The sequence below is a fragment of the Aythya ferina genome (genome assembly GCF_964211825.1).
Source record: "Aythya ferina genome assembly, chromosome: 8".
NCBI lineage: Eukaryota > Metazoa > Chordata > Aves > Anseriformes > Anatidae > Aythya > Aythya ferina.
In genome coordinates, this window is record NC_140304.1 from 17,152,932 (window position 1) to 17,174,525 (window position 21,594).

At 41.9% G+C, this 21,594-nt stretch overlaps 2 protein-coding genes across 4 annotated transcripts in view; one reads left to right on the plus strand and one right to left on the minus strand.

The window, feature by feature from the left end:
- Nucleotides 1-17,360, minus strand: part of RGL1 (ral guanine nucleotide dissociation stimulator like 1) — a 76,025-nt gene extending 58,665 nt beyond the window's left edge. The window contains exons 1-2 of one of the 3 annotated variants that reach the window (XM_084527381.1): nt 17,027-17,360; nt 16,129-16,239 (exon numbers count right to left, since the gene is read on the minus strand). In XM_084527381.1, coding sequence (XP_084383507.1) covers nt 16,129-16,239; nt 17,027-17,053 — 138 coding nt within the window. In that variant the 5' untranslated portion in view covers nt 17,054-17,360. The other 2 variants (XM_084527382.1, XM_084527383.1) reach the window with 2 other exon arrangements.
- The window catches only part of LOC311440447 (uncharacterized protein), a 378,092-nt gene that overhangs the window by 142,056 nt on the left and 214,442 nt on the right, over nt 1-21,594 (plus strand). The gene's annotated exons all lie outside the window — the stretch shown is intronic.

The following is a 21,594-nucleotide window of genomic DNA, read 5'->3' on the forward strand; positions in this document are numbered from 1 at the left end:
AAAAATCAAGGAAATGTTGTTACATGTTTCGTAATAATTACTATGTACAATCTTGATTGCCAAGCTTTTTTTAATATTTTAAAACAGGAATAGGTTAGCAGTAAACCATTTTTATGGTCACAGCATGAATACATACCTAAACTGTATGATAAATTTCATTTCAATGGCTGTGCTTTTTACTACCCTTTGTTTTGAAACTAAGGGATCTCTTCAGGGTGGGGCCTGAGCAGAAAAAGCAGTAATAGTAAGATAACATTACCTAATACTGAAAGTTACTAGCTTCAACTTTTATTGAAGTACTAACAGAGCCCCAAAATATTAGTTCAATCAGTAGTTCAGGCCAAACTGCATTTTTGCTACATTATCTAGATATCCCAGGGGATGTGATTATGGAGTCTGTTAAGCTTCTTCTTTTGCACGCACACATTTATGAGTACTCATATGTATTTGTACCACACCTGTGACAGCAACATCCTTGTGCCACTTCCATAGCTCTATTCTCTATGACAAATTGTGCACTTTGTAGGTAAACAGCATAAGCTTAGAGTAAAGAAGCATATTATGCATAAATGACTGCATTCTTGTAGCTACAACATCTGCCTCTTAACCCACCTCTTCTGACATAGCAGGAGGCAGCACTGGTTGCGTGAGCTGGCGCGGAACCTGCTGCAGCCGTTTGTACTTTGTAGAATGCTGCTGCAACGGACACAAACCAACACACGCACAAGATTATGTGGAAGTATTGAGTCAGAACCAAATAAGCATAGCTTACAAGTAAAGGAGAAAGAGCAAGCAAAAAACAGCAGGCTGTAAGATAAAACAGAAGTCCCCCCACGTTATTGTCTGTCTTTTGTGTGTGTTGTTCAATTACGCATCAGGAGTTAATAGCACCTCTCTCTTCTTCTCTGTCCTATTCTAACTCTACGACCACCTCAAGTTTTCTGAACAAGACTATTTTTCCATGAAGAAGAATGCAAGCTTCGTGGTTCAAGTGTGCAAGAGTTCAATTATGTTTCATCTGCTACAGGGAGCAGCCAGCAGGCTGATCGCGCAGCCAGAATCAATCTGTGGCACTCAACAGGAGGAATGCAGAAGTGTTAGAGCTGACCTCCAAATGAAATACATTGATGTTACTTATGAAACATTTCCAGCAGCACCACAGCGGCTGCCATGTCAAAATGTAAGTCACCATTCCTGCCCTAAAGGGACTCAACTCTAAAAAATACAAAGTGCACTGCAAACCAACCAAACCAAAAAAAATAAGGATGTGTAGATATATCTTCCTAACCATTTTCTTGTTCTGTTTGCTTGTAATGTATGAGCTGGCTTCCAAGCACACCTCAGGAGCATTTGGTTAAGTAATCTCTTTTGCACTGAAGACTACGGTTAATCCCGAAGGGTGCAGTGCCTTGCTACTTGCATCCAATACCACTGAAACTTTGAAATGTTACCAACCTCATCTAGTGAATTCAATCCACATGAGTACTGTAAACAGCTGAAGGACATTCTGCACTTAAAGATTTGAGTCAAAACAGTAACTCAGTGTGATTCAACGCACACAAGCCAAGATGTGGGGCATAAACTGTTTTCCCCTGTGTCTAGGGGTAAATAACCCCTTCCACCACTCTTTAATATGGGATGGTCTATTTCTACTTTTGGATATATAGATACTTGGAAGTTTAACCCACTGACTTCTTCAGCGTCAGAAGAAGCTACTGAGGTCAGGAACAACATAGTGTATCCACAAAGGATACACTATGAGCCTAAGCTAATACATAACATATACAACAGGTCTCCAGTTTGAAGCTATGACAATTTGACCATGTCACAACACATTCAGCCCTCCCTATTGTTTAACCATTCCAAGGCCTTTGAATAGAAAATGCCACTTTATAATAAAAATTATGTTGTTCTACCTGGACAAAGACCCTGTGGACTCCCCAAGAAAGAAGGAAACAGCTATTGACTGGGATAAAGCTCGAACCTCTGCAAGGAACAAGGCAACTATAAAAAGCAGCTGGAGGGGTGGGAGGGGAAAGGAAAATAATCCTTAAAATTGCTTTCAGAACAAAAAAGGGGGAAAGAACATAAGAGGAACACAAATGAAAGAACAGAATATAATAACAGGATCACTCAGACAAAGCAGTTTAAGTGCCTACACCTTATTAGCGTTATTGCTGCCTGTGGCAGCGCTGCCAGCTGCAGCCCATGGGCACAAGCTGGGGACCTGTGCAGCATGGAAAGCTTCTGCAGACAGCAACAAGCTGCCCACCCCTCCACGTGCTGCACTGCTGGGGTCCTGTGGGAAGGCTTCAGGGAGGAGGAGAAGCACAGGGGGCTCAGCCACCGCCCCTTGTCTGCACAGGAAGGTCCAAGGAGTCAGGCCTCCGATCTGTAGGCAGCAGAGTACACGTACAGCTCTCCAAATTTCAAGGGAAAAGCAGCACGGCAGGGCGCTTTTCCTTGAAATGTGGCTCCAGAGCGCACATCAGGAGGACCATGCAGGGCTACGGACTCTGGACCCGTGGTATCTTTTTAAATCCACTATCACACTTGTCCTTAATTATGTATGGTGCAGATAACTTACTAATCATTAATGTGCTCAATATAATAGGCAGCAGTAAGTTCATTCTGTAACGATTTCTTGTTACTCTTAAGTAATGGGAGCCAAGTGAAGCTCCGGGAACACCACGAATTTCACTGGTGTTTGAAGAACATAACAATTTCTGCACTAATGCAGGGCTCAGCTACACAAAGGTGGTTGCAAAAATCCAGACGCAAGCTGGTATTTGGACATAAGCTGGTGGCAAACAGGAACAAGTCAAAACTCCATCAGGCTGCAACCCAGTAGTGTGACAGAGGAAAAGGCTGGAAACTGCTACCATACAAAGGGGCAGAAAGCTTCACACCTAAGGTGGAGGCTGCCAGATTTCGTTTTGGTTGCCAGAGCTGTCTAAGGGCAGCTACACTCCGATGGGCAACAGATGGCTTGTGCAACTAAACAGACAGAAACGTAAGAACCCAGCAAAAAAAGTCTGTTGAAAGTACTACCCTCAAAGGTCACACTGTGACACCCAGATCAGAGAAAAGATCTGAAGGGCTGGAGTAGGCAGAACATTAAATCTTTCAGCACAACACTTGGAAGCAGCAACAAAAAGCAAACAATTCTGCAAAGTATAAATAAAGGATACTGAACTAAGTCGAGGGACATTATTCTTCCACTGCATAAAAGGTCTGATGAGACCACATGTAGAGTACTATGCTCTGTTCTGGCTGCCTTATTTTTAATAGCTTAATACCTTATTTTTAAGGCAGCTATTATGAAGTTGAATGGGGTAAAGCAAAGGGCAACCCACACGATTCCTACCTTCACAGAGTTTAAAACACTGAGGATGTGGACATTTGTTTTATGCACACAAAAAAAGGCAGAATCTGAGCACCCAAAGTTCTTGTTGACCAGAACGAAACTGTAGGAGTGCTGGAAAACAGGCACAGATTATGTTGCAATATGGCCCTGACATCTTCTCTTCTGGACATTAAAGTTCTCATGATTCTTTTTATGAGTGCCTGTGTTCAATTTTATTCTGCCTCGTTAAATATTTGCTGCAAACAAATTGAAAGCAGAACTTTATAAACAGCAACACATAATAATTGTCATTTTAAACTAAACTAGAGTATATTCCTTCTGACAACGACCAATGCTACAGAGAAAGGTAAAGAAATAACACCCACAGCATAAAGAACAACCAATCCAAAAGGAAACACTCTGCTCAACTGCTGGAAGTGTTTGTTTTAAACCTAAATCGCAACAAGTTACTTGTCTTCTATTTTAAATTTCATGCATTTGTTCTCATTGTTTACATAAATGTCAAATCCTTTCTGAAGGGCCTTTCCAGGCCACTGGACTCGGTTACTACCAGCAGTGTCCTTCAGGTTAATTACATACAATTAAAAGGAAGTTTCTTTTTCCCCCTCATTTTCAACTCCTTGGAGACAAAGTGTTCCTACTCCACTCACTATTTGAAATGTCTTTGCTATATCCTCCTATTCATTTCCAGTATCAAGTCCCAAGCCTGTAAACATTTAACAAACACACTTACTGTTAAACCTGCATGTCAGCCTGAGTTGCACCAAGACCCAAATTTAACAGCCCTCACCTTCCCAGTGTCTCCAAATGCCTCCAGTCGTGTCCCATCTGTGGATCCCTTTTCTATTTCCCACAGCTTAGAGATAAGGGAACAAGAATAAAGGACAGCAGAGATACTACTGTAATCTCTCCAGCAGTAATTTCTAAGCTCCACTCCATTCCCTCCTTGCCTGCTACAGCCAAAGATCTGAGGTTGCTTTCACAGCTGGTGGTGGGCGAATGCTTCCACAGATCTCTGGACTCTCAAAGGGCCAGGTCTTCTCCCCAAGTGGTTCTAATTAATTCCCTTCTGGGCATGAATTGTTTCAGTGTGCTGCTGTGCATCGTTAGCCAGCTGCTCCTTGCTGCATATATGCCACATGTGGAGAAGATATCCAACTGATAAAGCTATGAAGCCACTAAATAAATATTGCCATGCAACTTTGACGGTTAATGCTTCAAACTCTTCAACCTTACAAAAAAAAAAAAAAAAAAAAAAAAAAAAAAAAAAAACACTTTTAAAAGTTTTAAGTCAGATCATCCCAGTAATGCTTCTTTTCTCCTCTCTTCCCCACCTCCCAAAATAAAGGAGAACCACACCACATCCAAACAACAGCACTGCTGCTGAGTTGTATGCCCCACCCAGACACATAGTTCTGTACTGTGTTACGCTGCAACATACTTCACATTGCCTGTCTGGTGAAAATCTGTGGCTGCACTTTGAAAGTCATTTGGGTGAAAGATGCTGTAAGAATGTGGCATTATCATTTCATGAGGATACGTTTTTACTTTCCTTCTGGTGAATTATCAGTGACATGGTACTGAACTTCAAAGCAGCTGTGTTCAGGTACTAGCATGAATTCATTTTGGTCCAAAACAGAATGATTTCCATAAAAAAAAATCCACTCACACTTCAAGAAAATTCTTATTCCAGGTGTAAAAACCTGGAAAAAAGATAACAGACTTTATATTTCAGCCCTAAATGTAGTGCTACCTGTTGGTGCAGCACTTATGGAAAACTACAGGTCACATCTCAAGAGCTCATATGGCCACTTGAGCGTGAAAGAAAATGAATTTTGGTGAGAATCAAGGCAGAAGTTCTGGTAGAACACAGGTGGGAATACTGACAGCTCCCTGGAGATAACTGCCGTTCAACCGCTGGATCCTTTACGGATGAGGTCTAGATGCATCCATGATAAGTGTACAGAAAAACTTGTAAGTGGCACGTATGGAAGTACCGTTCCATCATACAAAGAACAGCCTGTCAGCCTGGCCAACATCCACTGGGCAAGAGCAGCTTTACTGCTGGCTGAGCAGCTCACAAAGGATGTACGTCTTGCACTGAATGGTATATTCTGTTTTTCTGGTGTAAACAAACCACAACACCAAAATTTATGCATAAAGATGTTTTACAAGCTCTGATACTATCTTGTTGGGGTAATAAACAACACTAAGACATCACACTTATTTTGCCTCTGGTCTGCAAGATAGCATACACCAGCTGCACAAAGCCCAGCAAGAATACAAATCCCACTGCATCAGCATTCAGTTACCCATTTTCCCCCAGGTGAGCCCATTTTTCTTTTAGGAGCTAGGCCATGAGCTGATTGCTTTGTGATCATTTCTGTACACAGCTGCACCCCCTTACAACACTGGCTACAGGAAGCAATATATTCAGAAAACAGATTCCTACAGCAGTAGTAAAAGATGCAAGTTCAAAGCATGCATATACACACTGTCATTTAACATATTTTTAATTAGCTTTACCAAGGCTAAATTTAAATCCAAGCGTGACTAACATGCTTGCAATGCTTCAGCCTGTTTCTTAAACGAAAACATCAAAACGCAAACTGTAAAACTAATGGTTTCTCCAGGGCTATTCTCTTTACAGCATCTCAGTCCAGCTCATATGCTATTTCTCCCAGGCTTTCCGATGACACATAGCCACATTCGTTGCCAACACTTCTTTAACTCAACAAGTGACCTAGATCTTCCAACATTCAGAAAGAAAATGCCAGTTTCTTTTCAGAGCAAGCTGATTTTTTGTTATTCCTTTCACTTATTTCTTCTTGGAGAAGCAAGGAAAGTAAAATTCAACGAAATCAACAGCAGGACAGTTAAGATCCTATATTTAAGGGAGAATCTTTACCATCCAAGAAGCACAGTTTAAAAAGACATGGATCCTGGCCATCAAAGGAATTCCCAGTGAAGGGAAATAATAGTATGGGGCATTGTTACATTCTACATGTCACAGTAAACTGAAACATGCCAAAAGCAAATTTTCATACATAAGCAGACTGGCTGAAAGATTTCCGAAATGCAGTCACATACAATCAGTGCAAAAGAGCCAGAACAGTGCAGTCTACAGCAACATCTGCTCTTCTGAGACCTCCCTTACCTCTCATTATTCCACTTAATAGAACAATCATTAGCAGGAGATGCACTCTGCACAGCCCTGTAGGAAGAGAGGCTTCTTGTGTGTCTCTCCCTAGTTCTCTGTGGCCAAGCAAGTGTCCCGTAGCCTCACTCAGTGTTAATAACATGCAAGATTAAAGCACTGCAAGCCTGTCACCCTTTGACAGTTTGGAATGTGAGGTTTTAAACTCAACTGAGAGCATGACATCATGCTGTAAAGCTAGTTACCCTTCTAATTCATGCATCTTGTATTTGGGACTGGGAAAGTAAAAGATGGTAATTTTTCAGACTTCAATTTTAAAACTCATAAACAGCTCAAGTTTCATTTTCAATTGCCTGTTCCAAAGACAGCACCTATTACCCAGCTGATGACTGCATCTAAGAATTCTACCTGGAATATCCCTACAGCACAGAAGTGTGCCCAAACCAGGAATTAAAGAATGAAAAATCTGTAAGCAGTCATTAATAAGGGCCATGATGCTATGGTACGATTATGCCCACAACTGAAGGAAAGGGCAGGAGGAAAGAGCCTACTCAGAACCAAAAAGCAAGCTGAAGAAGATTCCAGGGTTTTCTTTTGAAAACTATGTAGCTGTCTACAGGTAAAATCACTTGATTCTGAAGTCTCCTATACGTCTTCCCTGTGGGTCTCCAGCAGTTGGCAGGTATCTTACACCACAAAATCACCATGAGTAGTGCCCATTTTTCTTCATTCACCATCTCCAAGATAGTTCCTCAGAATACAGCATTTGGAGTGGGACAATAGAGCAATCTGGTTTCTGCAGGGTGCCTGTCAGCTCCTTGGGAACTGCTCTTCTACCTCCACCAAGCACGTGGCCAGAAGTGAACCTTGGCCTTGGTCTGGGTAGTCAGGACAGGCTGCAGGAACCTGGTTCCAAAGAGTCCGATTTAGCCAAAAGGGACCAACATATGCTATAAATCAAGAGACAAAACACCAAGCTGCAGCAAGGACAAAGATCGGTAAGTCCTTGCCTACTGGCTGCGCAGGAAACTACACATGACAAGAACATCTGGGACCTAAGGGTCCAGATAAAAAGAATAAAAAGAGGGGAAAAAAAAAAAAAAAGATAAAAAGAAATCACTGAGCTGGCTCAGAAGGGCATACAGGAGGGCAGGAGCAGGCTTAGAGAAAATGTTAGGTTTTGCATGTTCCTAAAACGTTGATGGTTCAAGGCACCATTTAAATCGCAACCTGTATTTAGGAGGTCAGTGTTGGAAAGAAAAGAAATCCAAGCTAAAAGTTCTGACATAGCCTTCTCTTTGACTTGAAAAATATGCCCTAGGTCCTAACTGGGAAACATACTAGTTAGAAGTTCTTGAACTAACTTTTTGACTGAACTCTCCAAAAGCAGCTTCCTGCCAATGTATGTGACTGCAGAGGTGTTTAGAAGCCAAACATGTGGTCATATGCAGTGTGCTACATGAGACAATTATGCAAAAGTCAGTTTTGAAACAACATGCAGTTCTCAGAAAAGGTTATTATCCAATACTGTCAGTGCAAAGAAAACATTAAAATATTTAGTGATAGAATCGGTACTTCTCACCTCTCCCCATCTCAGAATTGTGAAAGCATTTAAAGCATCCTTTCACAGAAGTTCATTTGTAGTTTTTGAAGAACATGTTCAGCTGTACACCCAATGCTATAGCATTAAAGACACCTTGAGACGTAATCTTTTGAATCAATCTCTGACTGAATAAGCCCCAGAGCCAGAACTCCAGCTGTGGCCAAAAAAAATAAGCAGAAAAATAAATAAATAAATAAATAAATGCATGTCTAAAGTCTGCTCTAGAAATATAATGAAGGGCTACCTAAATCAGGTGGCACTGGTACGAGGGAGCTTATTATTTCACCTTTATCCGGATATTTAAGACACAAAAGAAGAGCAGTCTGCAGCATCCATTAGCACAGCAAGTAACTTAAGACTTGAGGACTGGCTCACAAAGCTTGGCAGCCATTTAAGATGTGGAGATACAGGCTCTGTATGGCTCCTCCAGCACAGGAGGCTCAGGGGAACTCCAGTTCCTGGCTGCATTTCCTGTGACCTGCCCCAGTAAAAACTCCAGAGGCAGAGCGCAGGTCTCCTCCTCTCTCCTTTCCCGGTAACACACTCCGGCAGAAAAAACACTTGCAAGCATTGGGGAGCCCCTCCTGTCCCAAACTCATTCCTCTCTGCTCCCCTCAGATTCCTTGAGTGCTGGACACAGTTTGCCCACCCCTCCCTAACCTCTGGAAGGGTGAGATAAAGCACTCCAGCTGCCTGACAGGGAGGTCTACAAAAGTGAGCTCCCAGGACTTCAAAAACTGGTTGTTTTCATTTTGTAATCTTGTCCATCTGCCCATGCCGCACCCACGCCTTTCACCGCTCATTTTCTGCAGCAGTGCATCCACTCTATCCTTCTTATGCCACCAATCCCACTCCTGCAGTTCCACACCAGTATTTTCCAACATTTTCTATCATCCCTCTGATACTTTTCTGCCTCTGCTTCTCCATATTCTGCTTGCCAAAGTACATTCAGACATCTGCACCAACAAGGCACCCTCCATCCATTCCACTGCTGTCCCCTCCTGCCTTCCCCACCAGTACTCCTCTCACACTGCTTCCAGAACAACCTCAAAAGTAAAATTGTGTTGGTGTTTTGTAAATGTAAAACCTCCTCTTCTCATCTCAGTCTCTCCAGCACCAGGACAGCCTAGCACCACTGCCTGCCGTGAATTAAGAAAGGCTTTACAACCCTGGCTTTTCTTCACCAGTCTGAATAAGACAACGGGGACTTCTACCACAAGGCAGATGTACCAGTTTTTCTCCTCTGCAGTCTCTCTTCTCTGGACTCTCCTCTAGCCTTCATCTTCTACACATAACCTGGATCTCCTTTCTTCCCTTTTCATGAACTCCCACACTTTTGCCCCCAAAATTTCCATAGCAATGATCTACCCTAATCTTCCCCTTAGCTGCACACCTTCTTGTTCTTACATTTCCCCTTGGAAACATACAATTGGAGGATGTCGTGTTCTTCTGCTATCAAAGGAAATTACCTTATAATCCTTTTCATCAACTAATCCAAATCCAATGTTGATGCTGCTGGGTTCTTTACTTCCTTCACTCTTCCTGGAGTGCCACTCCACTATCTCATTGCTATGATGAATTGAAACTTTCTTCTAATTTCTAGCAAGGTCTATGCCAGTGTAAATTTATACCTGGTGTGAATGGTTCTTTTCCCTCCCTTGTGCTTATTTCATGATTTTTATAGGTATTAATCACTGTCTTCACTTTGTTAATCTAACAATGCTGTACTGCTCAGATAATAATCAGACACATTTATCATTTTCTTGATGATCTCAAAAGTTCTCTACTGTCTCCCAGTTTAAATCAACTTTTCTTGAAAACAACCTGAATTATACAGTGACCCATAACACCATACAAAGGGGCTTACATTTCCCATCTCTACTGGCAATAATCTAAAACATTTAAGCATCTCATTTGCCTTTTCTGTTTTACGTTATGCTGGCGGGTCTTATGTCCTTTGATTAAAACACCCCAAGTTGGAAGGGATAAAAAACGAGAAAAGAATCAGCCTATAACAGAAGTTCTTTGAATTCTTTCACAAATATGCCTTTGCATTCTGTGCTGCTTAATCTCAACCCACTTCTGTTGCACTAATCCCAAATGTCAGCCTTGTAGGATATTTCCATCCTCTAGGTGTTTTCTTCCTCTGCCAGACCACCAGATTTCATCAGCATGCTTCTGCTTTCATGTCACTGACCTTAATGAACACACACCAGCTCGGTCACAGGACTGACTCGCAGAACTCCCGTAGGCACCTGTCTCCAGACCAACAGTTCCTCTTTCAGCTTGAGCTGCAACACCTCCTCTTCAACAGCTCCTTTACTGACCTTATAATTCCTTAGTCTCTCCTGAGACTTTTTTTTTGAGCCATTTCAATACTAGATTTTCAAACAAAAAACAGATTAAACCCAGAACCTTTTCTGAATCCAGAAGATCAGTTTGTGAGACAAATATCTTCTGCCTACCCATCACATCTCCCCCATCCCACCCCAAATACAGCTACCACATTTCCTATTCTCCAGTCATACAATGTTATTTATGACTTGACAAATGAATTCAAACTCCTTACTGCTCAGCTATTATTTTGTGTGTCAGTTCCTTTCTAGTTCTGGGCTGGAAACCAGAAGCTGCCCAGTGCAGGCATATCAAGCTCTTAGGCAAAAAGAAAACTTAAAGACATGTGAAAGGCTCGTGTGCCATCATTACCATCAACCTTTGGGTTCACCTTTGGCATACTTGCAGAAAATATGCAAAAACAAAACAAACAAACAAACAAAAAACACATTTAGTTTTTTGAGTTATATGTAGATTAATTGTAATTCCCATCTCATTCTCTCTGTGAAGATAACTTTTGTTATTGCTGCTGGTTTTATATGCCTGTTTGTTTTCATTTGCCTTGCAAGGCTTGACTTTGGCAACTCTGATTTTAACCCTTAGATAACACTTTCTCAGCTTATGAGTTTTTCTCTGTTTGTCCAAACCTAATTCCTTAATTAAAAAAAAAAAAAAAAAAAAAAAAACTTTTGGATGATTATTTTTACATATTTCTCTGAAAGGCTTCCCCCTGCCATTGAAACTCGAAGTCAGCATAGCATTTGCAATTTTGCCTGTCAAACTTCCAAGCTCACACATTCAGTTCCCTGAACTTCCTACCTGATTTCTCTGAATACTTCCCCTACTTTCTAAGCATGCCACTGCAAAACCAAGCATCTCATAGACCTACCTCCTCTACTTACCTTCCTATTGAATCTAAGAATTACCTGAAAACTGATGCAAGGTAAGCCCTTTGACACAGCATCATCTCTTACTGGATCACTCATATTTCATGAAGGAATCAGGTAGTAATAATATGTACTGCTTTGTTTCAATTCTTGTCAGGTGCCAAGAATGTTCATCCACTGAGGTAGCCTTAAATCACCCTGTCTTTGTTATTTACATAGTCATTCATTTTCTTCCTGCCTTACTGTCCTACATCATTCATTCCTTTCTCTTTCCATCACTGTAGGTCCATTCTGCTCTCGTTTAGCCCTCGTGCATCTTCAGTGTGTGCATCCCCTGGCCTCTGGCACAAACAAAACCACCAGGCCTATTATCTTCACTAGAAAAGCCTTTTTTCCTCTCCCTTTTCTTCAATTTTGTCCAATCCATAGTCAAGCAACTTCAATATTTCAATCTCATCTGCAGTGCCTGCAGTCCTGGGCCCTCAAATTCTCCAGCCCTTGTTCCTCTTTGCAAAGGACCACTTGAACAACTCCCATGTCTGCTGTGTGAAAAGCATGGAAGTTTCTTGCCTCTGCTCCTCCTCTGATCCTGTCACTTTTCTGACAGATCCCATCCTACTCCCTTGTACCTCTCTCTCTCTCATACCTTTTGCCTCCTGTATTCCCTCCCCCTCCTCTTCCAGTCCAAATCTCTTACAGACTCTCACCTCTTAAAAATTCCCTCACTCTCTTCACTTACTTCTTTCCCTGCTGCTTTTTCCTTTCTTTTCAACTCCCTGTTTACATTTCTGTTTGTGATTTACAGGAACTCGTTGACTGGAGTTCACCTCTTCCAACACCATTCATACTCAGCATACTGCACTTGGCAACAGAAATTCAGGTGTTCAGCAGCCGATCTACTTTTAGACCGCTACAGAGCCAGGGCTCTGATCAGTAGAGCCACTGCTCTACTCCTCTTATCTGCTACTGGCTACAGTATGACTCAGCTGGTCTCTGAGACTTGTTTCACAGGCACATCGCTGCCAGTTCAAGATCAAAAAGCCCTACACAATTTGAAACTTTTCACCTGTCTTTTCTGCTTTCTTGCCTTTTCTTCACGGACAAGAGCACCATTCTGTTTGACATGCACAGTGCTAGCCTCCCTGTGAGCTGTCTTTACAACCTCAGACATCAGCCGGATCTCATGCTTTGGGTTCTTTCTGTGTCATGGTTTTAAAATACAACCTTCTCTTTCTAGCCATATCATTAAGATTCTTTACTGCACTCTCAAACCTTCTAATCCAGTTACTGATACGCCTTATTCTCTAGTCTGATGTAATCCCATTCAAAACAATGCTGAACACCAACTCAAAAGGCTGCTGCAGAAAGCATTCGCATCCTGCCCTGACCATGCTGTCCACCTATGTAACTCTCTACTTCCCCTTCTCTTCCCTTTCCTCTTCTACTTCCTTCTCTTGCACACACACACACACACAAAAAAAATTTTAAAAAAATCAATCTGATTGCACAGCCTTCATGCACTGCTCCCAGTCTCCACGCCATCTTGCTGAAGACCCTGCCTCCTACCACAGGTCTATTCTGGAGACACCTACACCCACTTCATTTTCAAAAAAATGTCCTTGTCCTTTCTCTTGTTGAACTTTTCATGCTTGGGAGGGATTCTCTTTAAACATCTCCACATTTGGCTTTGGAAATTTTCTTATGGCTCTGTGTTGCCTTGATGTTTACAAATAACTTGAAAAACATCATCAGACTGCTGGGAAATTCATAGCTCTGCCTTGGATACCAACCATCAGATGACATAACATATGTGTACAGACAAGCCTCATTTGATACTTACTAAGTAAGTTCTTTTGGGTCAGGTTAGCACTTTTGGGCAGCATCTATCACAGCCCTGAGCTATTACTAGGGCTTCCAATCTCTTTTAATACTGTAGTGCCTAAAATCCTAACCTTCACTAACTGTTTAGTGACTCGGTATTTAGTGACAAAAATAGTAGTTATTGGCATCCTTTGATGTCTAATATTAAATTTAAAGCTAAGAAATTTGGTGTTTATACAAAAGCTTCACAGTTTCAAAAGTTATGGAACTGCTGATGACTGTGTAAATCGCAAGCTGTTCATTTCCTCTTTTTATTAATTATAGAAGTTTGAATAGACATTTTTGCCTTTAAATAGGCAAGTGTTCACAGCACTTAAACTGTAACCTTACGCTTGGCTTTTAAGCGGACTGTTCCCTCGAAATATGGCCTGTCTTTCAAGAACCCTGGATGGTTTGTTAGGATGGAAAATTTTAGAAATTTATTAGACTTCTTGAAACATAAGAAATTTAGGGTCACTCACTTACCGGAACCTCTACAAGAATGTATTTATGGAAGATTTCAAGACTTTATGCAATTAAAGATTGGAAATAAGCACCAACACGCTTGGAAAAAATCAAGCCTTTTATATTCCCTTTAACACTTGTTGTATGAAATTTTCAGACATGTAAGGTAATTTACCATCTAATGCTTTTCAGCTGAAAACTCTCCCAAGCACTTTACAAATGCAGCACCACTACGATCAATCCACTCTGGAATCACTGGATCAAACCCCTGCTCTGATACCACACAATATTTAATATCTGCATGCAACACTGACATTTCTGAAGAACTTCAGCTTTTCAAGTCACAGGGCACTTGACCTGCTACGGTAAACCACCAGAACCTCAGCGACTCAAGAAGGTCAAAGTAAGTAGGCCTTTGCAGGATACAAACTGACACTAAGTCACTGTTTTTTAAAGTTAATCCATGCATACACATAATCAGTAACAGAGTTACTATATTCACTACCATTAAGGCTCCATACTTGACGATCTGCAAATACACTATTCCCATATTCTTCAGCTGACCTTGAATCTTCAACCTTAGCTTGACTTACAGCAACATCAAAAAGGACCAGCATTGATACATCCAACAGCTTTTTAATTAAGTGCTATGAATTCCAAACCATTGAAAAAAATTAACATCATAAAACCCTGTAAACTCCAGATTAAAAAAATAAATAAAAAAATCACCTGATGACAATTATAAAAGAGACAATTATGCTTTTCAAGGGAAAACTGCTGGAGGCAGGAAAGCCTATTCATAAATAACGTTCTGGGTTATAGGCTATTTATTGACCTCAGGATCACAGTAAAGCCATTAATAAAACAAGATCACAAAAATAGCTTAAAATATTTTATGTTCTGAAGAGCTTAGGAGAAACAAAAAGCCCATATGTTTAAAAATATTTTTAAATAATGAGCATGAGATTATTGCTCATGAAAGACGCCAGCTTAGAAGCTGAAGTCACCCATTTATGCCCAGAACAGGTGCAGACTTCTGGCACACTGCCCATTCCCCACAAAGAGGGCTCAATTCTGACCTGAAGAACCTAGCACTACACACAGAAAGTCAAAAGTCATCTCCGTGACCTTGCAGTCCCTTGTCCTCTTAGTAAGATAAGTATCATCAGCTGTGTTGGTCTGAGGAACACATACACACTCTCACTTTGTGACTATGACCAAGACTTCACAACCTCCTGCCACACAGAAGGAACACCATCTCTGAAACAGGAAAAAATACTACTTTTCTAAAGTATGCTTATGAGACACAAGTTTACTCACAATGATCTCCGATTCTTTCAAAACCACTTGCTGGAAAATTTACAGGACTTCAAAAATACTTTCTAATATTTTCCCCCACCTCCTGGTAAAAACAGAAGGCAGAGATGGGGAATCTGCCACTCAAAGGAAGCAGATTTGAAATTATCTGTTCTGATTAGAACTCTGTGTACTTCTTGCAAATATGGAAAAGGGAAATTCTAAGCTCTATCTGTATGCGGGACAAAATCTGCTTATCTTTCTTGACCATGGTTTCAGCATCTCCGTATCACTTTATGTCATGGAACTTCATGAGCAAACTATTTGATATAAATCTCTGGGTAGTTTTAAAAGTCTTTACAATACCAACCTGGATGCTAGCACAAACCAAGCTTTTACATTACTGCCTTTGACCCTGATGAAAATCTATTAACATAAAATAGCACCAAAGTTACAGCCACCTCTTGATGATCTGGCTCAAACTGCCACAGCCGCACTGATTCCAATGAAGTGAGGCCAGGAACTTGGCCTGACAAGGGGAAGGCACTCAGCAGCATGCCATGTTAATTGCATGTAAGTTTATTTCACTCTCCACAAAACCTTTGTGCTTTAAAATATACCTTTGAAAACCAGCACATATCTGTACTTCTTGCAGAAATGCTGACCAGTAAAAGGAAATACAAACATCTCATCTGCCTGAAGACGCAACACTGAAATAAGACCAAAACACACATTCACTTAAATTTTGAAGAAGTTTCTGCTAATTTTTGAGAGACTCTCATTATTTAAAACACCATGACTGTTTAGGGCATTCACACCGGATTTCTAGCAGCAGAAATAAGCCACAGCCCACTATGAAATAACTGTTAAGACCAAGCCATAAGCTAAGATCCTTATTTCTGCATTAAGTATCATCTGATTCATGGTCACAACTGGTCAAATCGTTTTTATACACGTTAGTAAAAAAGGAAAAGCCAACACGAGAGAGCTCCTTCAGATAACCCCGATGGACAACTTCATCAGTGTTGTTTTTCATTTTAAATGCTGAGAACAGTCAGTGCAAAAACTTAAAATCATAGCAACTCATGTGGAATTCAGCTCCCTGGAGCAGGCTCCAAAGTCCACGACGCCAAAATGCCACTGCGCCAGCATTACTTACCCCTAGCCATCTTGCTCCTTTGTTGGCAGCCTGCTGAATCTGCACTCTTTTCAGGGTGACATGGTAAACAGCTCCCTCTTCTACTTCTTCACCCCAGTCCTGAATTGAGCTCTGCCAGAAAAAGAAAAAGAAAAAAGGGAGTGAGAGAGAGAAAGGAAGGTTTTCTCCTCTTCTGCTAACCACAATCTATACCAGGTGCTCCGTTGCTTCACACAGAGCTCAGAGCAGCAGACAGGCTGCACAAAGTACGTACAACAATCGAAGCAGCACAGGATACTTTTAGACTGAGGGAACGCTGGAGATATTCTTGGCAGGCTGTCCTTTCCTGTGGTATCAAGATACCCTGACTTTCCATTTAGCTATTTTTCCTAGACTAGCACATATTTTAAATAGTTGTACAAAGTCTTTTCTAAGGAAATAGTTTGGTTTTGATTAGCAGTCACTCTTCCCTCTCCCTCCCACCCCCTCTTTTCTAAAGCAATTAATCTCTTTGGCCTCTCATTTACGGCAGAAATTGCGCTTTTTAAAACTGTTGAATTACTTACGCAGACAGCCTTTAAACTTTGAAGCTAACAAGCACCTAAAATATAGCAACCCTTTATTCCTTCTGACAGGAGAGATCCAAAGCACCCGCGGTTTCCTTTCCCAAAACCTATTATTTCAAGCTACAAAAACTTTACGGAGTCGAGGCTTTAAAACTCGCAATAAATAAATAAATAAATATTAAAAAAAAAAAAAAAAAGCCCAACGTCTTCCAAAGTTTACCATGCGCTGGGGTGACGGCTCGCCTCCCGGCCTACCAGCCGTACAAAGGGGCCCCGCAGCGGCCGCTCCCTCCCGGCCCCGCCGCCCCCGACTGACAGCGGCGCCCCGCGGGGGGTGAAGGACTCCCGGTTACCATTTTAGCTCTCCACAGAAATCTCATTCTCAGTTTCTCGCCGGGCGCCTCGACGGGGCATGCTGCTGCTGCTGCTGCTGCTGCTGCTGCTGCTGCTGCTGCTGCCGCTGCCGCCGGGCGCCAACCCCGCTCCGCCCTGTCAGCGGCCGCCGCCGCCGCGGGCCGGGCCGAGCCGTGCGGCCCCTCGGCTCCGCGGCGCGGGAGGGAGGGAGGCAGGGAGGCGGCAGCGCCAGGCCCCGCCTCAGCCCAGCCCAGCCCAGCCCCGGCCCCGCCGAGGGGCTTCCTGTTTATGGCGGGCAGCCCCGGCCCGAAAGTTGAGGCCGCTTCGCGTTCCCGGGCTGGGAGCCGCGTCCGAAGCGAGCGGGGCGGCCGCTGCCCGCCCGTCGCCGCCTGACAGGAACGGCCCGGGGCGGGGGGAGGATACAGGGGACTGCGGGCGGGGGGGCACGGGGCGGCAACCGGGGGACCACGAGGGCTGAGGTCCGGCCCTGCCCATGCCTCAGTCCCCCGGGGGGATGTTGGAGCTGCTCGAGTGTTGCCCTCCGCAGCCCTCCAGCCTGCAGCCGCTCCCCGCGACAGGGAGGCCGGGGGCCATGCAGGAGGAGTGTAACGAGCGCAATAAACTGCGGGGTCGTGAGGAACACGGAGCAGATGAGGGCATCGTGGTCAGCGATGTAGGGGAGCAGGGCTGAGCTCCTGTCTGGGGAGATGAGGTTGAGGGTGATGGGAAATGAGAAGGGGGAAAGAATTCCTACCCATTGGACCTGTACGTCAGGAAGCAAATCCTGACTCTTTCCACCTGTCTCACCTTAAAAAAAAATAAAAACAAACCAAAAACAAACAAAAACCTTTTCCTACTCCTGCAAAGTAATAACACACAGTAGCAGCCTCTCCTCGTTGCTCAGCCATGAGGCCTGCCATCACAGCAAGCCATGGCCCTCTGAGAGGCTGCTGGCTGGACATTCTCCAGGTCCGCTGGACACCAGCAGGAATATGCACAAAGGCACTGACTGGGGTGCTGCCCCGTGAGACCCAGGCCTTGGTGCTTCTATCACCTACTAGTGCAAGGAAGAGACAGCCACCTAAAACAGTTCTTTCAATTCAGCCTCCCTCCGATGTACCTGGCAGCTACTCAACAAGAAAAACTTTTGATCTTGATTCTGTAATTACAGACTACTGTCTATTTATTTCCCATCTTGATAAAGGTTAAAACCAAAACATCCTTATTTTTCTAATAGGGCATCCCTTGTTCACAAACCAGCCTGCATATACCATGACTGTCTTCCCTGTACAAGCAATAGCTGTAGACATCAGCATGGTAACAGAAGGATCTCAGAACACCTTAAGAACACTAATTTAAAATGCCTCTTGAGCTGGCATCTTTGTTTTGTTGTTGTTGGTGGTGTTGTTTGTTTGTTTGTTTTGTTTTTTTGTTTTTTTGGACTTACAAATTGTACAAGTCAGTGAAAGAGGTAAGAATTGAACCAGAGAGTTCAGATTTCCTCAACATTAGCTACAACAAGCAGCAGATTAACATTTACACACAAGTGTTACTACCAGTTATCTCAGGAACTATGCTGGTTCAGAGACACTTACAGCTGCTAACATGAGGAAGCATATGAAAGTGAGAAACAGTATTTTAAGCAATGAAACTAAGCTTGAGCTGCGTTGTTACGGGTGAAAGGATCTGATTATTCTACAGGCTGTGCATTTAGTTTATTTGCCTAATACTGAAGTGATCCAGAATGTGCTGAGGCAGATACAAACTTAATAATCTAAAATTCACTGTAGCACACAAATTGAAGTCTAGATTTTCCAAAGTCCCTTGGCTTTTGTAAAACTGCACACAGCCTTTAGAATGCTTTAGACTTCGCAAATGGTTTTCCACATAATAATTTTTAGGTGCAAAAAAGGAGTCTGCATTGAATTCATGTAGCTAGCCCAGCAGGCATGCAAGCCATTTCAGAACAAATTGCAGCTGAATAGGACAAGCATATGTTAGCATATGAAAGTGGATATCCAGCTACAAGGAATATAACAGCAAAGCCAAATAATTACCCAGTACTGAAATGAAAGTTCTTTCACGGTATGATGTTCAGGTGCCACAGTAAGTGCACTAGTGCAAAACCATAACTTTGGATGGCAATAAAAAACAAAGAAACAAACAAACAAAAAAACCAGCTACTATTTCTAACTATTTCTCTAAAAGCAAGAAAATGGCAGCAAGTTCATACACTTGGAATAAGCTCACATATTTGACCCAATTTAGCTTTTGCTGAACTGAAAATCTCAGACTGGGTCCTTATGGAACACCGTCTTATGGAGAGACAAGCTCAGCACTTTTAATTTGAGGTAGGGCATAAGCCGTCTCACGGATGATATTTCCAAATCCTCTTGGTCACTGTCAAGTGACAGAGGCTCTTTTAGCAAGGAGCACCAGATTAACTCATCTAGTCTAGCAAGTAGCTAAAAAGCTACCCTTTTTATTAACTAGATTGTCATTAGTCATGCTTAGAGTTGACTATTTTCTAAATAATTTTTAGCAACAAGTAAGTTTTAGCAACCCAGACTCTGTAACATTAAGCACAGATACACAAAGAAGGCAGAGTGTTGTTATCTGGGTCTTTCCAGCATCATCCACCCTTTGCTGTCACGGACAGTGAACTCAGGCATAAAAGTAGAAACATCTTAGAAGCAGCTGTTTCCCAGCTCAACAGATTTCAGAGTGAGCCTTTAAGATAATACATATACAGTGGGATATTTGGTTCTGTCGTGTCCTCAGACAGCTGATCAGGGAGAGAAATATCGGAATTGACTTAGAGGAAAAAAAAAAAAAAAAAAATCATTGTCTACATTAAGAGTTACTGCTCTTTGAGGAAGAGGCAAAGAAAAAAAAACCAATAGTATTAAAATTGTGTGTCTTTTGTGGAAACTGCTGTCAGTATTTGCTTGATTGAAATTGGAATCTAGTTTTTTTTATTTGTTTACTTATCCCCCTAAGTCAGTCTGCACGATGAAGCTTCTGGAAACTGCATTAACTACTTTATTTCGGAGTGTAAAACTGCAAGCAAAGGACCAGGACATCACAGAGCACAACTTAGCCTGACAAATTCATTTCATCTTACTTTAGTCCCTATTGCATGTATCAGCTCGGAAAAGCATGTCAGTGCTGGCTTTACCTTAGCATAACCTGAAACGTTTGCATCAAAGGAACTAAAGTTTTAAGATTCTTTGATGGACTGGAGCCTAGAGCCTGAACTCAAAAAGAGCTGTAGGTTCAATCCACCATGGGACTGAGTTTTCTCCCCACAAGAATTACATCAAACATTTCACTGCAGAAAGCCCATAAATCAATTTTTCAGCAGATTTTCAGTGAAAAACTGGTTATACAAATCATCTGCCAACTGTAATATTTGCAGTTTTCTAGTTTCTTGGAAGTCTGCATTTTATTAATAACTGTCTCATTCAGTAAAAGGATATTTGTAGGTTTGGGTGGCATCTTCTTTAAAGCAACTGCCGGGGTATGGAACAATGTTTTCCAATGTGGTGTACCTTTCTTATGCCACAGCATTTACTTACCTTCCAGCTAAACAAGGAGGTCAAGTTAATATATATTCTACATATTATATACAATGTTTTAATTATATGTATATATACTTCATCTTCTTACAGATCTTGTCTGTATTTATATCATCAGCTCTCACAGATCCAACTATGTTTTTATGTGAAGTATAAGAAAGTTCTCTCAGACTGGTAGTCTTTCAAAGTAAATGAAGCATACTGTGCTGGCAGACTATAAATTTGGAAGGGCCCATTTTAACTCCATACTCTACGAAGCTTTTGTCATTAGCTTTTACCAAAACATGCATGTCTGTGTATGCATATATATGTATTTATTTTGGTTTTGTAGAGAGTAATGAGTATGCTCAGTCTAGACTCCTAAAAATGTACCTTACATCCAAACACTGATTATTCGTTGCTAGAAAGGTGTACATTGTACTTGACTTTCATTAGTTGCATTCTAAGGCCATTATGCAGTGTTCAACAGCTTATTTTAGACCAGGAGATGGGATCAGAATGCACAGGAAAACATGAAGACAAAGCAGGATCTGATTAATCTAAAAGATGTTCTGTAAAGGTTTCAAGGACAGAAGGACGCATGAAGAAGTTGAAGAACAGCCTGCAGTTTAGGTTACTAGAACTGCTGCTTTGTTCTTTCAGCAGGCTTTAATCATGAAACTGATCTACACTCATGAAAAACACTCATGGCCAACATTGTGTTAAATATTTGGTTCTTTCCAAATCATGTTTGCATGCAATAGCTACATTCCTGTCATAATCAAGCCCTGTGTCTGCCCTTTCTACTGAATCAGAGTTGTTCCTCTCAAAGATCTAAGCGTATATTCCTTCCCCGTTGCAACAAGAAATACAAATCCACTTGTAAACGCAACCTTACGCTTCTCACAGGGAAATGTTATATAAGGAAATATTTTGGGGCTTGGAAAACTCTCAAACTGCAGATCATTGACCACTTACAGTCCAGAACTTGCTGACTGTCCACAGAGAAA